A 17545-nucleotide genomic window follows, 5' to 3' on the forward strand; every position below is an offset into this window, starting at 1 on the left:
GAAAATGTAGACTTCTGAGCTCCACATATTCTGATTCAGTCGGTTGGGGTGGGGCCTAGGATATGCATTTTCACCGGCATACCACTTTAAGAAGTACTTATCCAGATGTTTTAATGATTTTTTAAAAACTATTGGCTGAAATCCCATCCATCAGCAATTCTTACCTCACTGTTTATTAATCCTTCCAGAGAATTGACCAAAGATGGGCATAGAGGTGCCATTGAGATTGGCAATTCTGTTCCCTTCCATCAGTTGATTGACATTTTTGTGGCCCTGGATTTAAAGTAATGACCATACTTATGAGTAATGTATATAATATTTTAGGAATTATTTAATGTATTTTTTATTCCTCTTAAGTCAAGAAGCCACATGCTCCCCATGCTTTTAATCAACTAGTTTCAATGCTTCAGTTCCAGGTAGTCACTGGCTAGAACACCTAAGTCATCGCTCAGCTCTGTCAAATGAAGCTTTTTATGTAGGAAGTGCTATTGAAAGCTAGGCTGCATCAGGAGAGAAAAGGAATTTCTGAACTTCTAAAACTCCTTTTATATATAAATTATTCCTAATCTTATTGGATTCTTATTGGAGAATGAGTGTCTGTAAAATTTCTGCTTTTCATATTTTTTGAGGTTTTCTCTGCAATCATGTACATGATTGATTTTCCCTTTTATTTTTTTAAATTATGATTAAAACATTTTTATTGATTGATTGATTTTAGAGACAGAGAAGAAGAAAGAGAGAGACATCAATTTGCTCTTCCACTTATTTGTGCATTCATTAATTAGGTGACCTGACTATGGCTGATTTTTGTAATATGTCTTTTTTTCCAGTCGATGTCAAATTCTTTGGCAATTAAAATAAGTGCCGTAATTAAAACAGTAAAAAATAAATAATTATTTAGTCTGCATATCAGGAATGCAGGGACTGGCTTCCCTAGTCACAGAGGAAGAAACTGAGGCTCAGAGAGTTTGAGTAACTTGGCCCAAGGTCGCAAAGCCCACCAGTGGCAGAGCTGGGATTTGAACCCAATGACATTTCATTCCTAAGCCTCGGCACTTAACCTGCCTATAGTGGAAAGAGGCCTCAGGAACCTTGTAGCCCCATTCCTTCCGGGAAGGGGGCTGGAAGTGATACAGACAGATGAGACTGAAGGTTCAAGGAAAATGCGTGTCCATGCATCAGGTGGTGACTCCACAGACCCTGGGGTGGGGGCGATGAATAGTGAAGGGACAGCAAGCTTGGGATGCAATCCTTCAGCCTCCCCGGGCAGACTCCTGGGGATTGACAACCAATAGACATTGGAGAGAGGAGTTATGGAGGAGACCTTAATGATAATCTTTTGTCCCAATTCTGTAAATTACTAATTCTTTCCTAAAGGACTGGAGGTGGCCTATATTATGCATTAGGGCAGTTTAAATAAAAGCAAAGCACTAGAAACCACTAAAAGAAGCAATAAATGAATCAGGAACCAGCTTTGAACGACCCAGGCCTGTAGGCCTGCATTGCATTTAGCTCTGAGCGTCCTAGCAGCAGAGGAAAAAGGAAACACAGAAGTCTGTCTGCAGAATCTTCCTTTTTTCCTAATAGATGTTTGTTCACTCATTCATTCAGTAAGTCAATCAAAAAATATTTGTCTACTTTGTGCCAGGCCATGTGCTCAAGTGCTGGAAATCCCAGGAGGAGTGTATTAAAGAAATCGGTTTGGGGGAAAAAAACAAAAAACCCTTTGACAACCCTTTGCATCTCTCCTCATAGTCTGCCTGGCATCAATAAACTTCTCCTGCAATTTATATCACCAGAGAGATTTAAGTTCCTCCCCCCACACGCTGTCCTACCTCTCCGACAAATCCATGTCGGAAGGCACTGTCCTGTGGTTTGTTTACAAGGTCAAAGAGCCTGGACAGGGCCAGCCTCCAAGTTCACTTTCTGCTTTAGTCCTGCTGCTTGTGGCTCCCATCTTTTTCTGCAAGTCTGGTTGCCTGGGTCAGGTGAGAAGGTCACGGTGAGGCTCAGGGTGAATGAGGACCAGGACTGATGAGTGGTGTCTGCCATGGACTTGGGAATGAGCGATGGTGGCTCAGGGGCCATCTCAGGGCCTCACTTTCCTGGGCTGAGTTGCATTTCCATAAGGGCTGCTTTGCTTAGCTCGGGCCCCTCATGAAAAGATCTCCACTGAAAATCCACTGTGGGCTATTCTGGGTTTGAAGGGCAGAAGAATCCAAAGATGTGTCCACTCCCTGACCTGGGTTCTACTCTCACAGTGAAAAACCCACAGTCCAGGAAGCCAGACGAGACATGGACCCAAATAATAGAAGGTAAACAGTGATCCGTGCAGGCTCAGTGACTCATCTACTTGGCGTGGTAAGAAGAAACCAGAGGATGCTTCCTGGAGGAGACGGCTTTTCATATAGACCCTGAAAAAATAGGCGAGATTTGGGCAAGGAGCATAGCCTACAGCTCCAAACTCCAGAAACTTCCTTGTACTGCAACCAAGTGCTATCAAGCACAGAGGGGGACGAGGAGAAGAAATGTAGGATACAGTCCCCATAGCTGGACAGAGTACCAAGAGCAGCCGAGGAAGCAGGTCAAGAGGGTCACCTTGCCGTGTTACTGATGAATTGTTCATGCAGGTCAAACAGGTTTTTTAAAATGTGTTGTTGGCTTGGACTCTTCGTGGTGGGAAAGTGTCAGCTGAGGCTGAGTGGAGATCTTTCTCTCTGCTGAGCTCGCAGAAAAAGGCCAGACGTGAGCACAGAATCCTACAAAGAATCCTATGAACTAACTATTGAGGGTTTCCCGCCTTTCCTTAGGCATGTACTGTATGCCAGGCACATCGCCGTGAATTTAGGAAACGTCTGTCACTTCATCTGTACAGCAGTACGACATGGGTAGCATTTCTCCAAGTTCACAGATGAATGAAACAGAGGCTCAGAGAGGTGAAGTAACTTGCCCCACGTCGCACTGCCCATCAGGTCCAGATCTGATTTGAATCCAGGGAGGTCTGGTTGCAAAGCCTGTGCCACTGGGATCCAACGTGCTAAAAAATTCACTCGGTCAACCCACCTCCTTTTAAGATGAGAAAAGAAAGACCCAGGCCTAACCGTTTTTGGCTCAGTGGATAGAGTGTCGGCCTGTGGACTGAAGGGTCCCGGGTTTGATTCCGGTCAAGGGCATGTACCTCGGTTGTGGGCATGTCCCTAGTGTGGGGTCTACAGGAGGCGGCTAATCGATGTTTCTCTCTCATCGATGTTTCTAACTCTCTATCCCTCTCCCTTCCTCTCTGTAAAAAATCAATAAAATATAATAATAATAATAATAATAATTAATAAATAAATTAAATTAAAAATACATTATTTAAAAAAGAAAGACCCAGAAAGGAGAAGGGACCTGCCCAAAGCCACTCGGTAGCAGAATAGGGACTGAAAAACAGGCCTCCACTGGCCCGGTCAGAGATAAAAACCGTGCTCTTGGCCTCCAGCCTTAGCTTCCTACCGCAGGTGTGGTAGCCACAGGGGCGGGTCATGTGCCTTCTCACCTCACATGTTGCCCCCGGGCCTTCAGCTTTCAGCCTAGCGGTAGTGGGGTAGTGGCGTAGTGGGTAGTGGCTAGTGGCGGCCACCTGTGAGTGTGGCATTGTTTTACTTCACACTTTCACTTCGGGTCAGAAAAAGCCCCAGGCACACCTTTTCCTGCCCGGTTCCCACAGCCCTGGAGGTTCCCTTCCCAGGCGCTGAGCCTGAGCCAGGGCCCCAGGCGGCCAGCCCTGCACACCCACCGCAGCGTGGACACCCTCTCGGGGGCTTTGGCATTTTTCTTAGGTGGAGAAAGCACTTGTTGGTTGGTGGTTGGTTGGTTGGTTGGTTGCTTTCTTTGAATCTTACATTTGTCTGGTGTCAGGGTCACAAAATGTTGTTGCATGCCCCAGTGGTTCGTCATATTTGGAGCTGCAGCGACACACTGATAAAAAAAAAATACGAAAACTTGCGCTGGCCTGTGTTGCTCAGTGGTAAGAGCATCGGCCCATGCACAGAAGGGTCGCAGGTTCGATTCCAGCCAAGGGTGCATACCTGGGTTTTGGGTTCACTCCTCATCCTGGTTGGGGCACATGCAGGAGGCAGCCAGGCCATGTGTCTCTTTTACTATATGTCTCTCTCACGTCAATGTTTCTCTCTCTCTCTCTCTCTCTCTCTCTCTCTCTCTCTCTCTCTCTCTCTCCCTCCTCCCTCCCTTCCATTCCTTCTGAAAAGCAATGGAATAAAATATCCTCAGGTGAGCATTAACAAAACAAAGCAAAACAAAAACAAAAAGAACCGTAACAAATGCACAGAAATAAACCGTACACTATGAAAGGATGCTCTCCCATCGCAGCCCACCCATGGACTGAGTTAAAAAGGCCTGGGGGAGCCCTAGCTGGCTTGTCTCAGTGGCTAGAGTGTCAGCCTGCAGACTGAAGGGTACCAGGTTCAATTTTGGTCAAGGGCACATGCCTGGGTTGTGGGTTTGGTCCCCAGTAGGGGGGCGTGCAGGAGGCAGCCAATCAATGATTCTCTCTCATTATTTATGTTTCTATCTCTCTCTCTTTCTCCCTTCCTCTCTGAAATCAATAAAGAATTTTTTTTTTTTTAAAAAGGCCTGGGGGAGATCATCAGTCGATTTGGTTTTCCCAAAGGGAACAGGACAGGTATTGTCATTTCACAAAGGAGAAAAGGGACCCAGCAAGTTGAAGGGACTTGCCCAGAGTCACATGACAAGCCATGGCAAAGGTGGAAGAGAGCAAACACCCAGAAGGCTTTGCCCGCAGGAAGGCCCGTCTGGAAGCCAGAGGCTCTGATGCCCAGGGGATCTGTCAGCCAGAGGGAAGCCAGGCAAGAGCTGGTCTCCTGCCGCTCTGCGCATTCTGTTGTTGTCTTTTCAGGACCTCCATCCAAATGCCTGGGTTTGCGCCCTGACCTAACTTGGACAATAGCCACAGGTTGGTGGCCATGCCAGGCCTGGGTGGGGCACACACGTGGCTGCCCTCTCCCCAGAAACCCCTCTTCTAGGCTGGACTCTGCGTGGGGTAAGCCTTTCTCTGATGGGGGGCGGGGCTGTTTCCTAAGGGAAATACTAGAATGAGAAGAGAGCTGGGGCAGGGGTGCAGCAGGGGTGCAGGAGGAAGCTTCCAGAAGTGTCAGGGTGAAGAGGTGGGAGCTGAGAAAGGCTGCCACTCTGCCACTCCGTCATGACCAGGGCTGAGAACTCAGCTGGCACCATTTCCTGGCTCAGCTCAGGAGGGATCCAGGCAGCATTCAGCAAAGGGCCTGTCTCAGGGAAAGCCCCTTTCAGCGGGTCTAGGGAGGGTGTCTTTGTGCTTACAGCACAAGAGCTGTGTCTTGTGACTTGGGGTGTGGAATCTGGTTCCAGCTCTGCCGCTAATCCATTGGATGGCCTTTGGCAGGTGGCATCCCCATCCTTGGACTGTTTCTCGATGGTAAAATGGTGGAGTTGGATTAAATCAGAGGTTTTCAATCTGTTCTTTGGAGCCGGAGACTCCACAAAAGATCCTGGGTGGATATGCCAAGGTTGTGGGTTCAGTCCCTGAATCAGGGCACGTATAAGAATCAACCAATGAATGCATAAAAAAGTGGAACAACAAATCTCTCTCTCTCTCTCTCTCTCTCTCTCTCTCTCTCTCTCTCTCTTTCTCTCCCCTCTCCCTCTCTTCCTCTTATTCTCTAAAAAGCAATAAAAATATAAAATAGCTAGCTTCGGTCTCTGTCAATATTTTCTGTTCTTCATTGTTTTCCCACGTCATTAATTTCTGCTCATATTATTTGTCTTCTGCTTTTGTGTGTGCGTGTGTGTGTGTGTGTGTGTGTGTGTGTGTGTGTGTTTTCCATTGATCTTTAGAGAGAGTGGAAGGGAGGGAGGAGCAGGGAGAGAAAGAGAAAGAAACATGGACTTCACATGGACCTGTTGTCTCCCAAACTCACCCCAACTGGGGCTGGGAATTGAACCTGCAACCAAGGTACGTGCCCTTCACTGGGAATCGAACCCAAGACTCTCTGGTCCTTGGGCCAATGCTCTAACCACTGAGCAACCGACCAAGGCTGCTTTTTCTTTTTCTTTTTTCTTTTTTGCATTTATGCTGTTGTTCATGTTCTAATTTTATGAGTTGCCTATTTAGTCTTTTTTCTTTCCTAATATGAGCATGTGAGGCTATAAATTTTCTTCTCAGTACCACGCAGATGCATCCCACAAATTTTAATATGCTACAATTCTAAGTATTTTCTAATTTCCTTTATGATCTTTCTGACCCAGAAGTGTGTTTTTAAAGCTTCACACCCAGGAAGTTTGTTAGTTATGTTTTGTCTTTTTATTTAATTTAAATTCTTTATTGTTTAAAATGTTAGTTATATTTTTTAAATTTTTGATTTTTAAGTAAATTGTATTGTGGTCAGGGGACATAGTTCATATGTTACAGATTATTTTAAAATTTATGAAATTTATTCTTCACCTAAGCCTTAGGTAAATAAGGTTATCTTAAACATTTAGTAAATGTTCACATTTGCTTGAAAACAATGTGTATCGTCCAATTATTGGGTGCTGAGTTCCACATATGACTATTAGATCAAGCTTGTTGACTACATGTTCAAATCTTACACATCATATTAATTAGTATATTGTCTGCTTAATCTATCAACTTCTGAAAAAGAAGTGCTAAAATCACTCACAATTCAATTTCACTTTAATTCAATTTCATAAATAGATACTGAGTAGCTGTTGTGTACCAGATACTATCCTAAGCCCTTATATCAGTGAACAGAATAGTCAGATTTTTTTATGTAACTTAAAGTCTAGTGGAACAAACAGACAATGAGCAATAAGACATAATAAGTAAGTTATGTAGGGTAAATTATATGTTAGAAGGTGATAAGTGATATGGAGAGAGAGAGAGAGAGAGAGAGAGGAGAGTGAGGGGGACCAGAAGAGCAGGAGTGTGGTATGGTAGACAGAAAAGGCAAAATTTGAGCCAAAACTTGAAGAAGGTGAAAGACTGCGTCAAGCATATGTCTAGGGAAGGTGTTCAGGCAGAGGGACAGCCAGTGCAAAGGCTCTGTGGTAGGACGGTGGACATCAGGAAGCCACTGTGGCTAAAGCTGGTTGACCAAGGGAAGCGTGGTAGTAGGGAGGTCAGAGAGGAAACGAGTCCAGAACACATAAAACCTTCTAGGCCATTGTAAGCAGTTTGGATTTTACACTGAATGGAATGGGACCTACGCAGGGCTGGGACAGTGGGATGATCTGACATATTTTTAAAGGATCACTTTGGATGTTGTGTTGAAATTAGACTAAAGATGGGTCTTGGTAAAAGCAGGGAACCCAGTTAATATTGCAGTAAACCAGACAAGAAATAATGACTGATTTTGAAAAGCCTAAGTTAGATCAATTCCTTGATTCATTTCCTAAATAAAGTTTCAACTCTATTCATCTCTCTTGTCTTGTGTTACTGTCATTCACAATTTTGCTTCCACTTTGTTTTATACCCTCCAAATCAGTCATTGTTATTATTACTATGGCTTTATACAGACATTTTTATTTTTATTTTTTTTTTAATATATTTTATTGATTTTTCACAGAGAGGAAGGGAGAGAGATAGAGAGTTAGAAACATTGATGAGAGAGAAACATCGACCAGCTGCCTCCTGCACATCTCCTACTGGAGATGTGCCCGCAACCCAGGTACATGCCCTTGACCGGAATCAAACCTGGGACCTTTCAGTCCGCAGGCCGACGCTCTATCCACTGAGCCAAACTGGTTTCAGCTATACAGACATTTTTAAATTTACTTATACGTTTATCAACTTATTCGCAACTTATCGCCTTTCTGTTCTTCCCTCTACGAAGAATTTCTTTCTTCTGATGGCATATCCTTTAGATGTTCCTTCAGCAAAGGTCTGTTAAGGACAATTCTATTTGTATTTCTTTATTTTGAGTGATAGTTTAGCTTCTTTCCCTTTATCTTCTGGTTACTATCGTTGCCCTTGGGGAATCTGCTTTTAAATTGAATTATGATTCCTTTGCAGATATCATATCTTTTCTTTCTGGTTGCTTTTAATTTTTTCTCTTTGTCTTTGATGTTCTGGAGTTTTATTATGATACTAGAGGCCCAGTGCATGGATTCATGCACTGGTGGGGTCCCTCAGCCTGGCCTGCAGCCTCTCACAATCAGGAATTCCTGGGGGGATGTCGGACTGCCAGTTTCAGCATGATCCCCACAGGCCAGGCTGAGGGACCCCACCAGTGCACATGCATATAAGATATTTGGTTAATCTCTTCCTGCCCTCCCCACTTCCCCTTCCCTCTGAGATTCATCAGTCAGTTCCATGTTTCCATGCCTGTGTCTTGAGCATCTGCCCCCTGGTAGTCAGTGTGTGTCATAGCTACTGGTCGAATGATTGAAAGGTCACTTAGGCCTTTATATATATAGACTAGTGGCCTGGTGCATGAAATTCGTGCATGGGGAGGGGTCCTTTAGCCTGGCCTGAACCCTCTCCAATCTGGGACATCCCTCTCACAATCTGGGACCGCTGGCTTCTAACCACTCACCTGCCTGCCAGCCTGCTCACTCCCAACTGCCTCCCCTGCTGTCCTGCTTGCCCCCAACTGCCCCCCCTTGCTGGCCTGCTCACCCCCAACTGCTCTCCCCTCCTGGCCTGATTGCCCTTAACCACCTCTGCCTTGGCCCCGCTACCATGGCTTTGTCCAGAAGGACGTCTGGAAGGTCTCCCTGTCTAATTAGCATATTACCCTTTTATTAGTATAGATATGTGAATGTGAAATTAGTTTGTTTTTTAAATTCTGTTTGGAATTCCCTGTGATTGCTGAATCTGGAAGTCATGTCCAGGAGAATTCTGGACAACTCTCCACTATCATCTTCGCATACTGCCTCCCCAGTGCCCACCATCAATTCTATTCTTCCCTTTTGAAACTTCAACTAGATATATTTAAACCTTTTCACTCAATCCTCCATGTCTCTTAAGCTCTCTTTCATGTTTTCCATCTCTTTATCTCCTTGTGCTGCATTCTGAGAAATTTTTTCAGATCTACCTTCTAGATCAGTGATGGCGAACCTATGACACGCGTGTCAGAGGTGACACGTGAACTCATTTTTTTGGTTCATTTTTCTTTGTTAAATGGCATTTAAATATATAAAATAAATATCAAAAATATAAGTCTTTGTTTTACTATGGTTGCAAATATCAAAACATTTCTATATGTGACACGGCACCAGAGTTAAGTTAGGGTTTTTCAAAATGCTGACATGCTGAGCTCAAAAGGTTCGCCATCACTGTTCTAGATCCATGCTGTTCAACAAGTCATTTGTGCTCTTTAACCTGCCCTTAAAGGTTTCCTTTTTCAATGCTCTATTTTTCACTTCCAAAATTCTGCTTGATCCTTTTTAAAATCTGCCCAGTCACTCATTATGTAGTCATGTTTTTGATTCCATATTGTTTAATAATATTAAACATTTTTATAATGTATACCCAAGAATTATATGAAGTGCCTGGAAGTCTGAATCTACTGTCTGACCTTTCTGCTAACTCGTATTCATGTTTCCTTATGCACTTTGTAATTTTGCATTATGAGCTCAAATTCCATGGGCCTTTATATGTGGGAATCTTGTGTGACCTAAATAGAAAGCATATCCCTCTAGAGAAATTTTGAGTTTGTTTTCTGATAATTTCCAATAATGTCCCATATGATATTTGGGTGATTTTTTTTCTGAATATTTAGGATATGCTTATACTAAAAAAATGATTTACTCCCTGACATTCAAATTTATCTGGACTCCTATATGTCATCTGGCAACCTACTGGTATGAAGCCATAGTCTTGCCTCCCGTTCCTAAATAGTTGTTTAAACTTCAGCATCTTACTTACCAAAACTTGCAAAAAACCCCCAAAAACACTAAGGCAAAAAACCTCTCCACCTGATCGCTCTGGATTCCATTTTTCTTGGTTTTTGATTTCCTCTTGATTTTTTAAAATATATATTTTATTGATTTTTTACAGAGAGTAAGGGAGAGGGATGGAGAGTTAGAAACATCGATGAGAGAGAAACATCGATCAGCTGCCTCCTGCACACCCTCTACTGGGGATGTGCCCGCAACCAAGGTACATGCCCTTCACCGGAATCGAACCTGGGACCCTTCAGTCCGCAGGCCGACGCTCTATCCACTGAGCAAAACCAGCCAGGGCATCCTCTTGATCTTTGAGGATGGGAGATTTACCTTACTTTCCAAGGGAAGTCTTAGGATTAGTCTTTTTGAAAACAAAAGGCCCAAAAGCTTGCAGGCCACTTCTGCTTCTTGAATTTCCACATACCTCTCCCTAAGACCTGTACCCCACTAGAATGGAGAAGAGGCAAAGTAGAGAGGAACAAACTTTAGATTGCTATTTCAACATGTTCATCTGCACAGATAAAAGGTTTGGCTGGCGTCAGAGATTGTGTGAGGTCATTACTGTGTTGATTGAAAAAGACTCATTTCTTCTCAGTGTACTACAGCAAAGACTTCTTGGCAAGCCCAGCAGAATCCAAAGGACTCACTCCATGGAGGGATGCTCGGTGATGAAGGCAGCCAACGGCTCCCAGGATGGCTTGGATTTCAACCCCATGAAGGATTACATGATTCTGAGCAGTCAGCAAAAGATAGCTGTTGCCGTGTTGTGCACCCCCCTGGGCCTGCTGAGCGCCCTGGAGAACCTGGCTGTGCTCTACCTGATCCTGTCCTCCCGCCGGCTCCGCAGGAAGCCCTCATACCTGTTCATCAGCAGCCTGGCTGCCGCTGACTTCCTGGCCAGTGCAGTCTTCGCTGGCAACTTTGTCAATTTCCACGTCTTTCAGGGCGTGGACTCCAAGCCTGTCTTTCTGCTGAAGATTGGCAGCGTGACCTTGACCTTCACAGCCTCTGTAGGCAGCCTGCTGCTGACCGCCATCGACCGCTACCTCTGTCTGCGCTACCCACCTACATACAAAGCCCTCCTCACCCGTGGGAAGGCACTGGTGACACTGGGCATCACGTGGGTCCTCTCAGCATTGGTCTCCTACCTGCCCCTCATGGGATGGACCTGCTGTCCCAGCCCCTGCTCTGAGCTGTTCCCTCTGATCCCCAATAACTATCTGCTGGGCTGGCTCCTGTTCATCACCTTCCTCTTCTCCGGCATCATCTACACCTACGGACACGTCCTCTGGAAGGCCCATCAGCATGCAGCCAGCCTGGCTGAGCACCAGGATGGGCAGGTGCCAGGAATGACCCGGATGAGGCTGGATGTGAGGTTGGCCAAGACCCTGGGGGTGGTGCTGGCTGTTCTCTTCATATGCTGGTTCCCGGCACTAGCCCTCATGGTCTATAGCCTGGCCACCCCTCTGAGTGACCAGGTCAAGAAGGTCTTTGCCTTTTGCTCCTTGCTCTGCCTTGTCAACTCCATGGTCAACCCCATCATCTACGCCCTGCGGAGTGGGGAGATCCGAGCCTCTGCCCACCGCCGCCTGGCCTGCTGGCGGAAGCACCTGAGAGGCCTTGGCCCTGAAGGAAAGGAAGACGCCCCGAGGTCCTCCGTCAGTGAGACAGAGGCTGATGGGAGAGCCACCCAGTGGGCAGATTCCCGAGGTCCATACTGCTCTGACTGCTGAGGCGGCCTCTTTCAGAGTTTTGAACAAAACAAGTCAGAAATCATTTCACTTTCTGGAGGAGAGAGAGCAGTCTTGACCCTCTCATCTTACTTGAACCAGCCCCAGAGGCCTTGACGCCTACCATTTTTGGCTGATGAGAGTTGGCATCCTGGAGAGTGCCTGGTCCTGCCTATCTGCACAGTTGGGCCCTGTTGGGAGTGGTAACGGGGGCAGGAGGCAAGACATCTGGGACAGGCTCAGCGCATGTCAGGTCAGGAAAACCTCCTCAACAAGATGGCTTAGTGCCTGCATTCTCCAGAGACCACGGAGCCAGAGGGAACCTTCAGGCTCAGCAATGAGGGGCTCAGAGGAAATTTGAGAAGAACAGATTCTTCTCCTGGGATCTCAGGGTATGGGTGGATGTTTGGCCAGCCCAAAAGGTTTGGCTGGAGTCAGAGATTGTGTGAGGTCATTACTGTGTTGATTGAAAAAGACTCATTTCTTCTCAGTGTACTACAGCAAAGACTTCTTGGCAAGTCCAGCAGAATCCAAAGGACTCACTCCATGGAGAGATGCTCGGTGATGAAGGCAGCCAACGGCTCCCAGGATGGCTTGGATTTCAACCCCATGAAGGATTACATGATTCTGAGCAGTCAGCAAAAGACAGCTGTTGCTGTGTTGTGCACCCCCCTGGGCCTGCTGAGCGCCCTGGAGAACCTGGCTGTGCTCTACCTGATACTGTCCTCCCGCCGGCTCCGCTTAATTGCTGGGGCCTTCTTGGTTCTAAGTCACCCTTTCCCATTGAGGACCTTTTTAGGTTACCCTATCCCGCTAAAGACCAAGAACTATGACTCAATGAGGACTGTGGGTGTGGATCCCACCTCTTTCAGAGGTAGCTGGCAACCCTCCAGTTAAGGGCATCTTGTTATGAAGGCAATGGTCCTCTTTGACTCCTGATAATCCCCACCCACAGCGGCTGTGGCTTCTTAGGTTGCTGGGGAATACGGAGGCTGGGGCCACTTGAGACACAGGCTCTTCAGAGAATTTTATTGACCCTGTGAAGTCCTACTTGGTGGCACCACTGGAAGCAGGCAGTGTCCCAGTCTAGCCCAACTCCAAGGAAAAGGAAGTTAGTCACAAAGATTTTATAAATCCTCAAATTGTTCTCACTCATGCTTAGTTCAGGCCTCTTTATCTCCTCCATACCCCTATGACAAATAAGAAACAGAGCCAGTGGTAGGAAGGGGAAATTTCTTTACTACGTGTTAGGCACAGGGTGGACATCCCACAGTCCATTATCTGCAGCGAGAATACAGCCCAAGCTTTTGAAGAGCCCAGGACACCAGATTTTACATCTCAGGCCATCTGAGTTCCTAGCAGAGGGGCTTAAAATAGAAGGCAAGAGAAATGCTGGTGGCAGGAGGATTGCAAGGAATTCTAATGCAGGCCTTTAGGCTCAAAGACAGGATAAATGGACGAAGGGGATTAAACATGTCTTCATTGAATAATTTATAAGACAAGGTGTCCACTATCCGTTCACTCATTCACCCATCTCAGAATACAGGCCAGGGTCTGTGCTAAGGCCTGGATGTCCACCATAAATGAGACCCTGCCCCTGTCTAATGGCGCTTACATTCTCCATTCTGGTGCGGAGAGAGTAAATAAATAAATAAATAAATAAGACCAACATGGGCAGTACAAGGAAAGAAATCAAGGATTGTTAGGGTCATTGTGATAGGATTAATTGAGGCAACTCTAGGTAGGGTAGACCTACTAGGCCAGTGATGGCGAACCTTTTGAGCTCGGCGTGTCAGTATTTTGAAAAACCCTAACTTAACTCTGGTGCCGTGTCACATACAGAAATTTTCTGATATTTGCAACCATAGTAAAAGAGACATATTTTTGGTATTTATTTTATATATTTAAATGCCATTTAACAAAGAAAAATCAACCAAAAAAATGAGTTCGCGTGTCACCTCTGACACGCGTGTCATAGGTTCGCCATCACTGTACTAGGTGCTCTGGTCATAAATGCAGGCTGACTTGTAGTGAGTCTTTACTATTGGCCAGGCACTGGGCTAAGTCCTTTTAAAAAAATTTATTTATTTATTAGTTAGTTAGTTAATCCTTACCTGAGGATATTTTTTTCCTTAGATTTTTTAGGGAGAGTGGAAAGGAGGGAGGGAGGGAGAGAAAGAGAAACATCAATGTGAGAGAGACACATCAATAGGTTGCCTCCTGCACGTGCCCAAACTGGGGCCAGGCATCAAACCTGCAACCAAGGTACGTGCCCTTGACTGGGAATCGAACCCTCAACCCTTTGGTGCACAAGCTGGTGCTCTAACCACTGTGAAACACAGGCCAGGGCTGGGCTAAGTACTTTTCTCTTTTATTTGGGGGGTGGGAGGATAAGTACTTTTTTTTTTTTTCCCCAGTACCAGCCACCTTTTATTAGGTGTTACATTACAATATGAAAGGATTCAGAGGTGCTGGGCAAAGGTCATGGTCAGGAATGTGGAGTCCACACTGGGCCCTCTTCAGTGGTACTTGCGTCGTCGCTCATGCTTTAGTTCCTTATAAGAACGGCAGTAGTTGAAAATCACATAAGCTGCCAGCACCATAGAAATCCCAGCAACGCCCCCTTTCTTCACATTGATGTACTTGTTGTAATACCTGTGGTAACCTCTTTGAAATGCTCCAGCAATGCCTTTAGGGGTGAAATCTCGCATCATTATCCAGCTTGGCAACTCCCCTAATTTGACTTCCATCAGTCTCTTCTCCTTCAATGGCACGACTGACGCCATCTTGGAGTCCGGGGTGTCCGCTCGGTCAGGATAAGTACTTTTAAATGAGGTATTTCATTTAGCTTCACAGTTACCTGATGAGGATTTGGTATCCTCATTTTACATATGAGGAAACTTCTAAGAGGCAAAATCACTCGCCTGAGGCCACACTGCTAATACGTACCCAGAGCTGGGGTGTCCAATCCCGTTCTCTTTGACTCCAAAGCCTGCCCTCTTGACCTAGTTCAGTCAAACTAGCTTCATGAGAAGTACAGATTGCCACAACCTTAAATCTCATTATTTCTCAGTGTGCTTCTTTTTATGCCCTGTGTTAGTTTCCGGTAACATTTTTCCATAGATTAAGTGCCATAAAACAACAGAAATGTATTCTTCCACAGTTCTGGAGGCTGGAAGTCCAAAATCAAGGTGTTGGCAGGGCCATGGTCCCTTCAGAGGTTCAAGCAGAAGATCCTTTCTTGCCTCGTCCGACTTCTGGCAGCTTCTGGTGCTCCTTGGTTTGTGGCAACATAACTCCCATCCCTGCCTGTGTATTCATGTAGCCTCCCCAACCCCTCTGTCTCTTGGTGTCTTCTTTTAAGGACACCAATCATTGGATTAAGACACACTCTTAATCCAGTATGATTTCATCTAAATTTAACAAGTTACAACTACAAAGACTCTATTTCCAAGTAAGGCAACACTCACAGGTTCTGGGTAGACAAGAAGTTCTGGGGGACACTATTGAACCCAGTTGAAATGGCATAATTTTTTAAAGGTAAATTTGTGATTCCTTAAAGTTGGGGCATGCCTTTCTTTTCTCATGTTAGCAAAGACAATGCCCAAGTGCCTGGCATAAATTGATACTCAGTAAATATTTCTGTAATAAATATAGAGCTTAAAAGTCGTGGAATTAAATGCACTTCCAGACTTTCTACCTCTCTCCTTTCACAACCTCCTATTTCAGCTTTAAGTAAAGATCTGGAGTTTATGAAGGAGGAGAGCAAGGGGATAAGGCACCTGGATATCACTGAGAGCTGCCCCATTGTTTAGAGAAGGAAATGGGCCCAGACTGTGGACGAGACTTGCCCAAGGAGACCCCATTAGGTGGTGTCTCGTGCAAGAAACCCAGCTTCCCAACTTCTAATATTGTCCAGTCTATCACAGTGTCTCTCACCTGCTCCTGCAAATTCGCATTTTGGTTATGAGGATGTTGACCTTTAACAAACGGACAGTCCGATATTTCTCCAGCAAAATGGGTTTATTCAGGAACAATAAAGAATTGCAACTCAGGACCTGCAGTCTAATGGTAAGCCATGCTCAAATCCAGAGAAACAAAGGAGAGGGCTGTCTTCGATGGACTTCCGAGGGGCTGTTGTAAATGAAGAGCCCATTGGAGGAAACTAAAAGTTTGAAGTACGGAGATTTTTCATTGGCTGAGTTATGGCAAGCTCCCATTGGCTGAGCTGAGGAATCTTTTCTTTCTTGTGCTCAGGTAGTTATCACTTCCTATTGTAGATGCAAGGTATGTCTGTCCTATTCGAGTTAGTATGCATTGAGTGGCATGTGAGCAAGAGTTCTCTCTTCTGGCCTCCTGACTCAATTTTATTTTATTTTTTTCTGACTCAATTTTAAAAGAGGTTTCTGCTTATTAATTTTCACAAGGTTAAGGAGAAATGAAGATCTCAATGTCCCATTTCATCTTCCCCAAGATGAGTTCTATTACATCAAAGACCATTACTCTGATCATTAGAAAGTGTGTGAAGATGGGCTTGGTTTTGTTTTTTTAAGGTGTCTGTGCTTACTGTTTTGGACAATATTTTAGCCTTACCTTGCATATTAGAATAACTGTTTATTCAGCAATTGCCTTTGTATTTCCTTACAACTCCTAGGATGAGGAAGTGCTTGGTTCTGTCAACACAGGCGCTGTCCCCTTCCGGGGTGCAAGAGAGAAGCAGTATGTGGAGAGGCACAAATTCCACATCTGGAGACCTGGGTTCTGGTCCCACCTCTGAGCTCAACTAGCTGCATCATCTTGATCAACTTCTATCCACTCTCTGGGGCTCAGTTTTCTCCTTCCTCAAATGAAGAGAGTAGGAAAGGGGATTGTGTAGAGGACCCCAAATTCCCTGCTGCAGTTCTCTCACTGATACATAGGGACTGGCAGTGCCACTTAGGGTCATTGTACTTTCCACACCTGATGGATGGCCTCACCTCCTGTCTCAGCATGCACAGCATATGCAGGTTGTAGAGGACTTGGTGACCGCCCTGCCAGACAACATTCACACGGGTACTCCTAGGGCCTGGGACTCTTTTTATTTTATTTTATTTTTAAATTACAGTTGGCATTCAATATAATTTTAGGAGTATAGTATAGTGGTTAGACAGTTATATCATGTATGAAGTGATTCCACCCGATAATTCTAGTACCCACTGGGACCATACATAGTTATTACAATATTTATTACTATAGTCCCTATGCTGTAGGACTCGGGGCTCTTAATGTTCTTACCCTACTACTCTAAAAACGTTCCTTTGTGGTGCTTGTATGGCCATGGGTCTCATTTTTCCAATTAGATGTTAAGCTCTTTGAATGGCTTCGGAATTCCCAGAGCAAGTATTAGATAGGCCAAATGCTCACCCCTGCTCTTCCCCTTTCAGCACCCACTGTTCTCCCTCCTCACCATGCTTCTACCAGCATTATTTTCCTTCGTTATTGCTACCAGGACTGTAACACTGCCCTTGCCTCTGGTATTCCCGCCTCCAGGCTTGCTCTTCTGTACTACAGCTCAGAAAGTCCCTTCTGACGCCCCACGGCCAAATGCACTACACCCAGTTCTCTGTACACACCCGGCCTTCTACCACCCCACGGTTGAATCACTCCCACGACTGAACCCCGCCATGAAGCCTTCGGAAGTGTTCACTAGACCTCCCGCCGAGCGCTGTCACCGCCTCCTTGCGTCTTTCTCCCTTTCAGCGCTAGAGGGCGCAACAGGGCTGGCGGACTAGGAGGGGAAGAGACTCGGTAGTCAAGCCGCCAGGGCTGACCCGCCCCTTTTTCCTACCGAGCCAATCATTAGTCAGAGTGGGCGGGGCCTCGCGCCGCAGCTG

At 45.5% G+C, this 17545-nt stretch overlaps 2 protein-coding genes across 2 annotated transcripts; one reads left to right on the forward strand and one right to left on the reverse strand.

The window, feature by feature from the left end:
- The first annotated feature begins 10349 nt into the window (after positions 1–10349).
- CNR2 (cannabinoid receptor 2) lies at positions 10350–13130 on the forward strand. The gene has a single exon (XM_059686121.1). It carries the CDS (start codon positions 10395–10397, stop codon positions 11673–11675), a length of 1281 nt encoding a protein of 426 aa, XP_059542104.1. The 5' UTR covers positions 10350–10394; the 3' UTR covers positions 11676–13130.
- A 959-nt stretch (positions 13131–14089) lies between these two features.
- On the reverse strand, positions 14090–14478 carry LOC132229541 (ATP synthase subunit f, mitochondrial). The gene has a single exon (XM_059686122.1). It carries the CDS (start codon positions 14456–14458, stop codon positions 14192–14194), a length of 267 nt encoding a protein of 88 aa, XP_059542105.1. The 5' UTR covers positions 14459–14478; the 3' UTR covers positions 14090–14191.
- Positions 14479–17545: the final 3067 nt, after the last annotated feature.

Source organism: Myotis daubentonii, chromosome 3, assembly GCF_963259705.1.
Source record: "Myotis daubentonii chromosome 3, mMyoDau2.1, whole genome shotgun sequence".
NCBI classification, from domain to species: domain Eukaryota; kingdom Metazoa; phylum Chordata; class Mammalia; order Chiroptera; family Vespertilionidae; genus Myotis; species Myotis daubentonii.

Excerpts from the sequence above, each read along its gene's own strand:
- LOC132229541 (XM_059686122.1), bottom strand. The coding sequence starts at position 14,458 with ATGGCGTCAGTCGTGCCATTGAAGGAGAAGAGACTGATGGAAGTCAAA.
- CNR2 (XM_059686121.1), top strand. The coding sequence starts at position 10,395 with ATGGAGAAGAGGCAAAGTAGAGAGGAACAAACTTTAGATTGCTATTTC.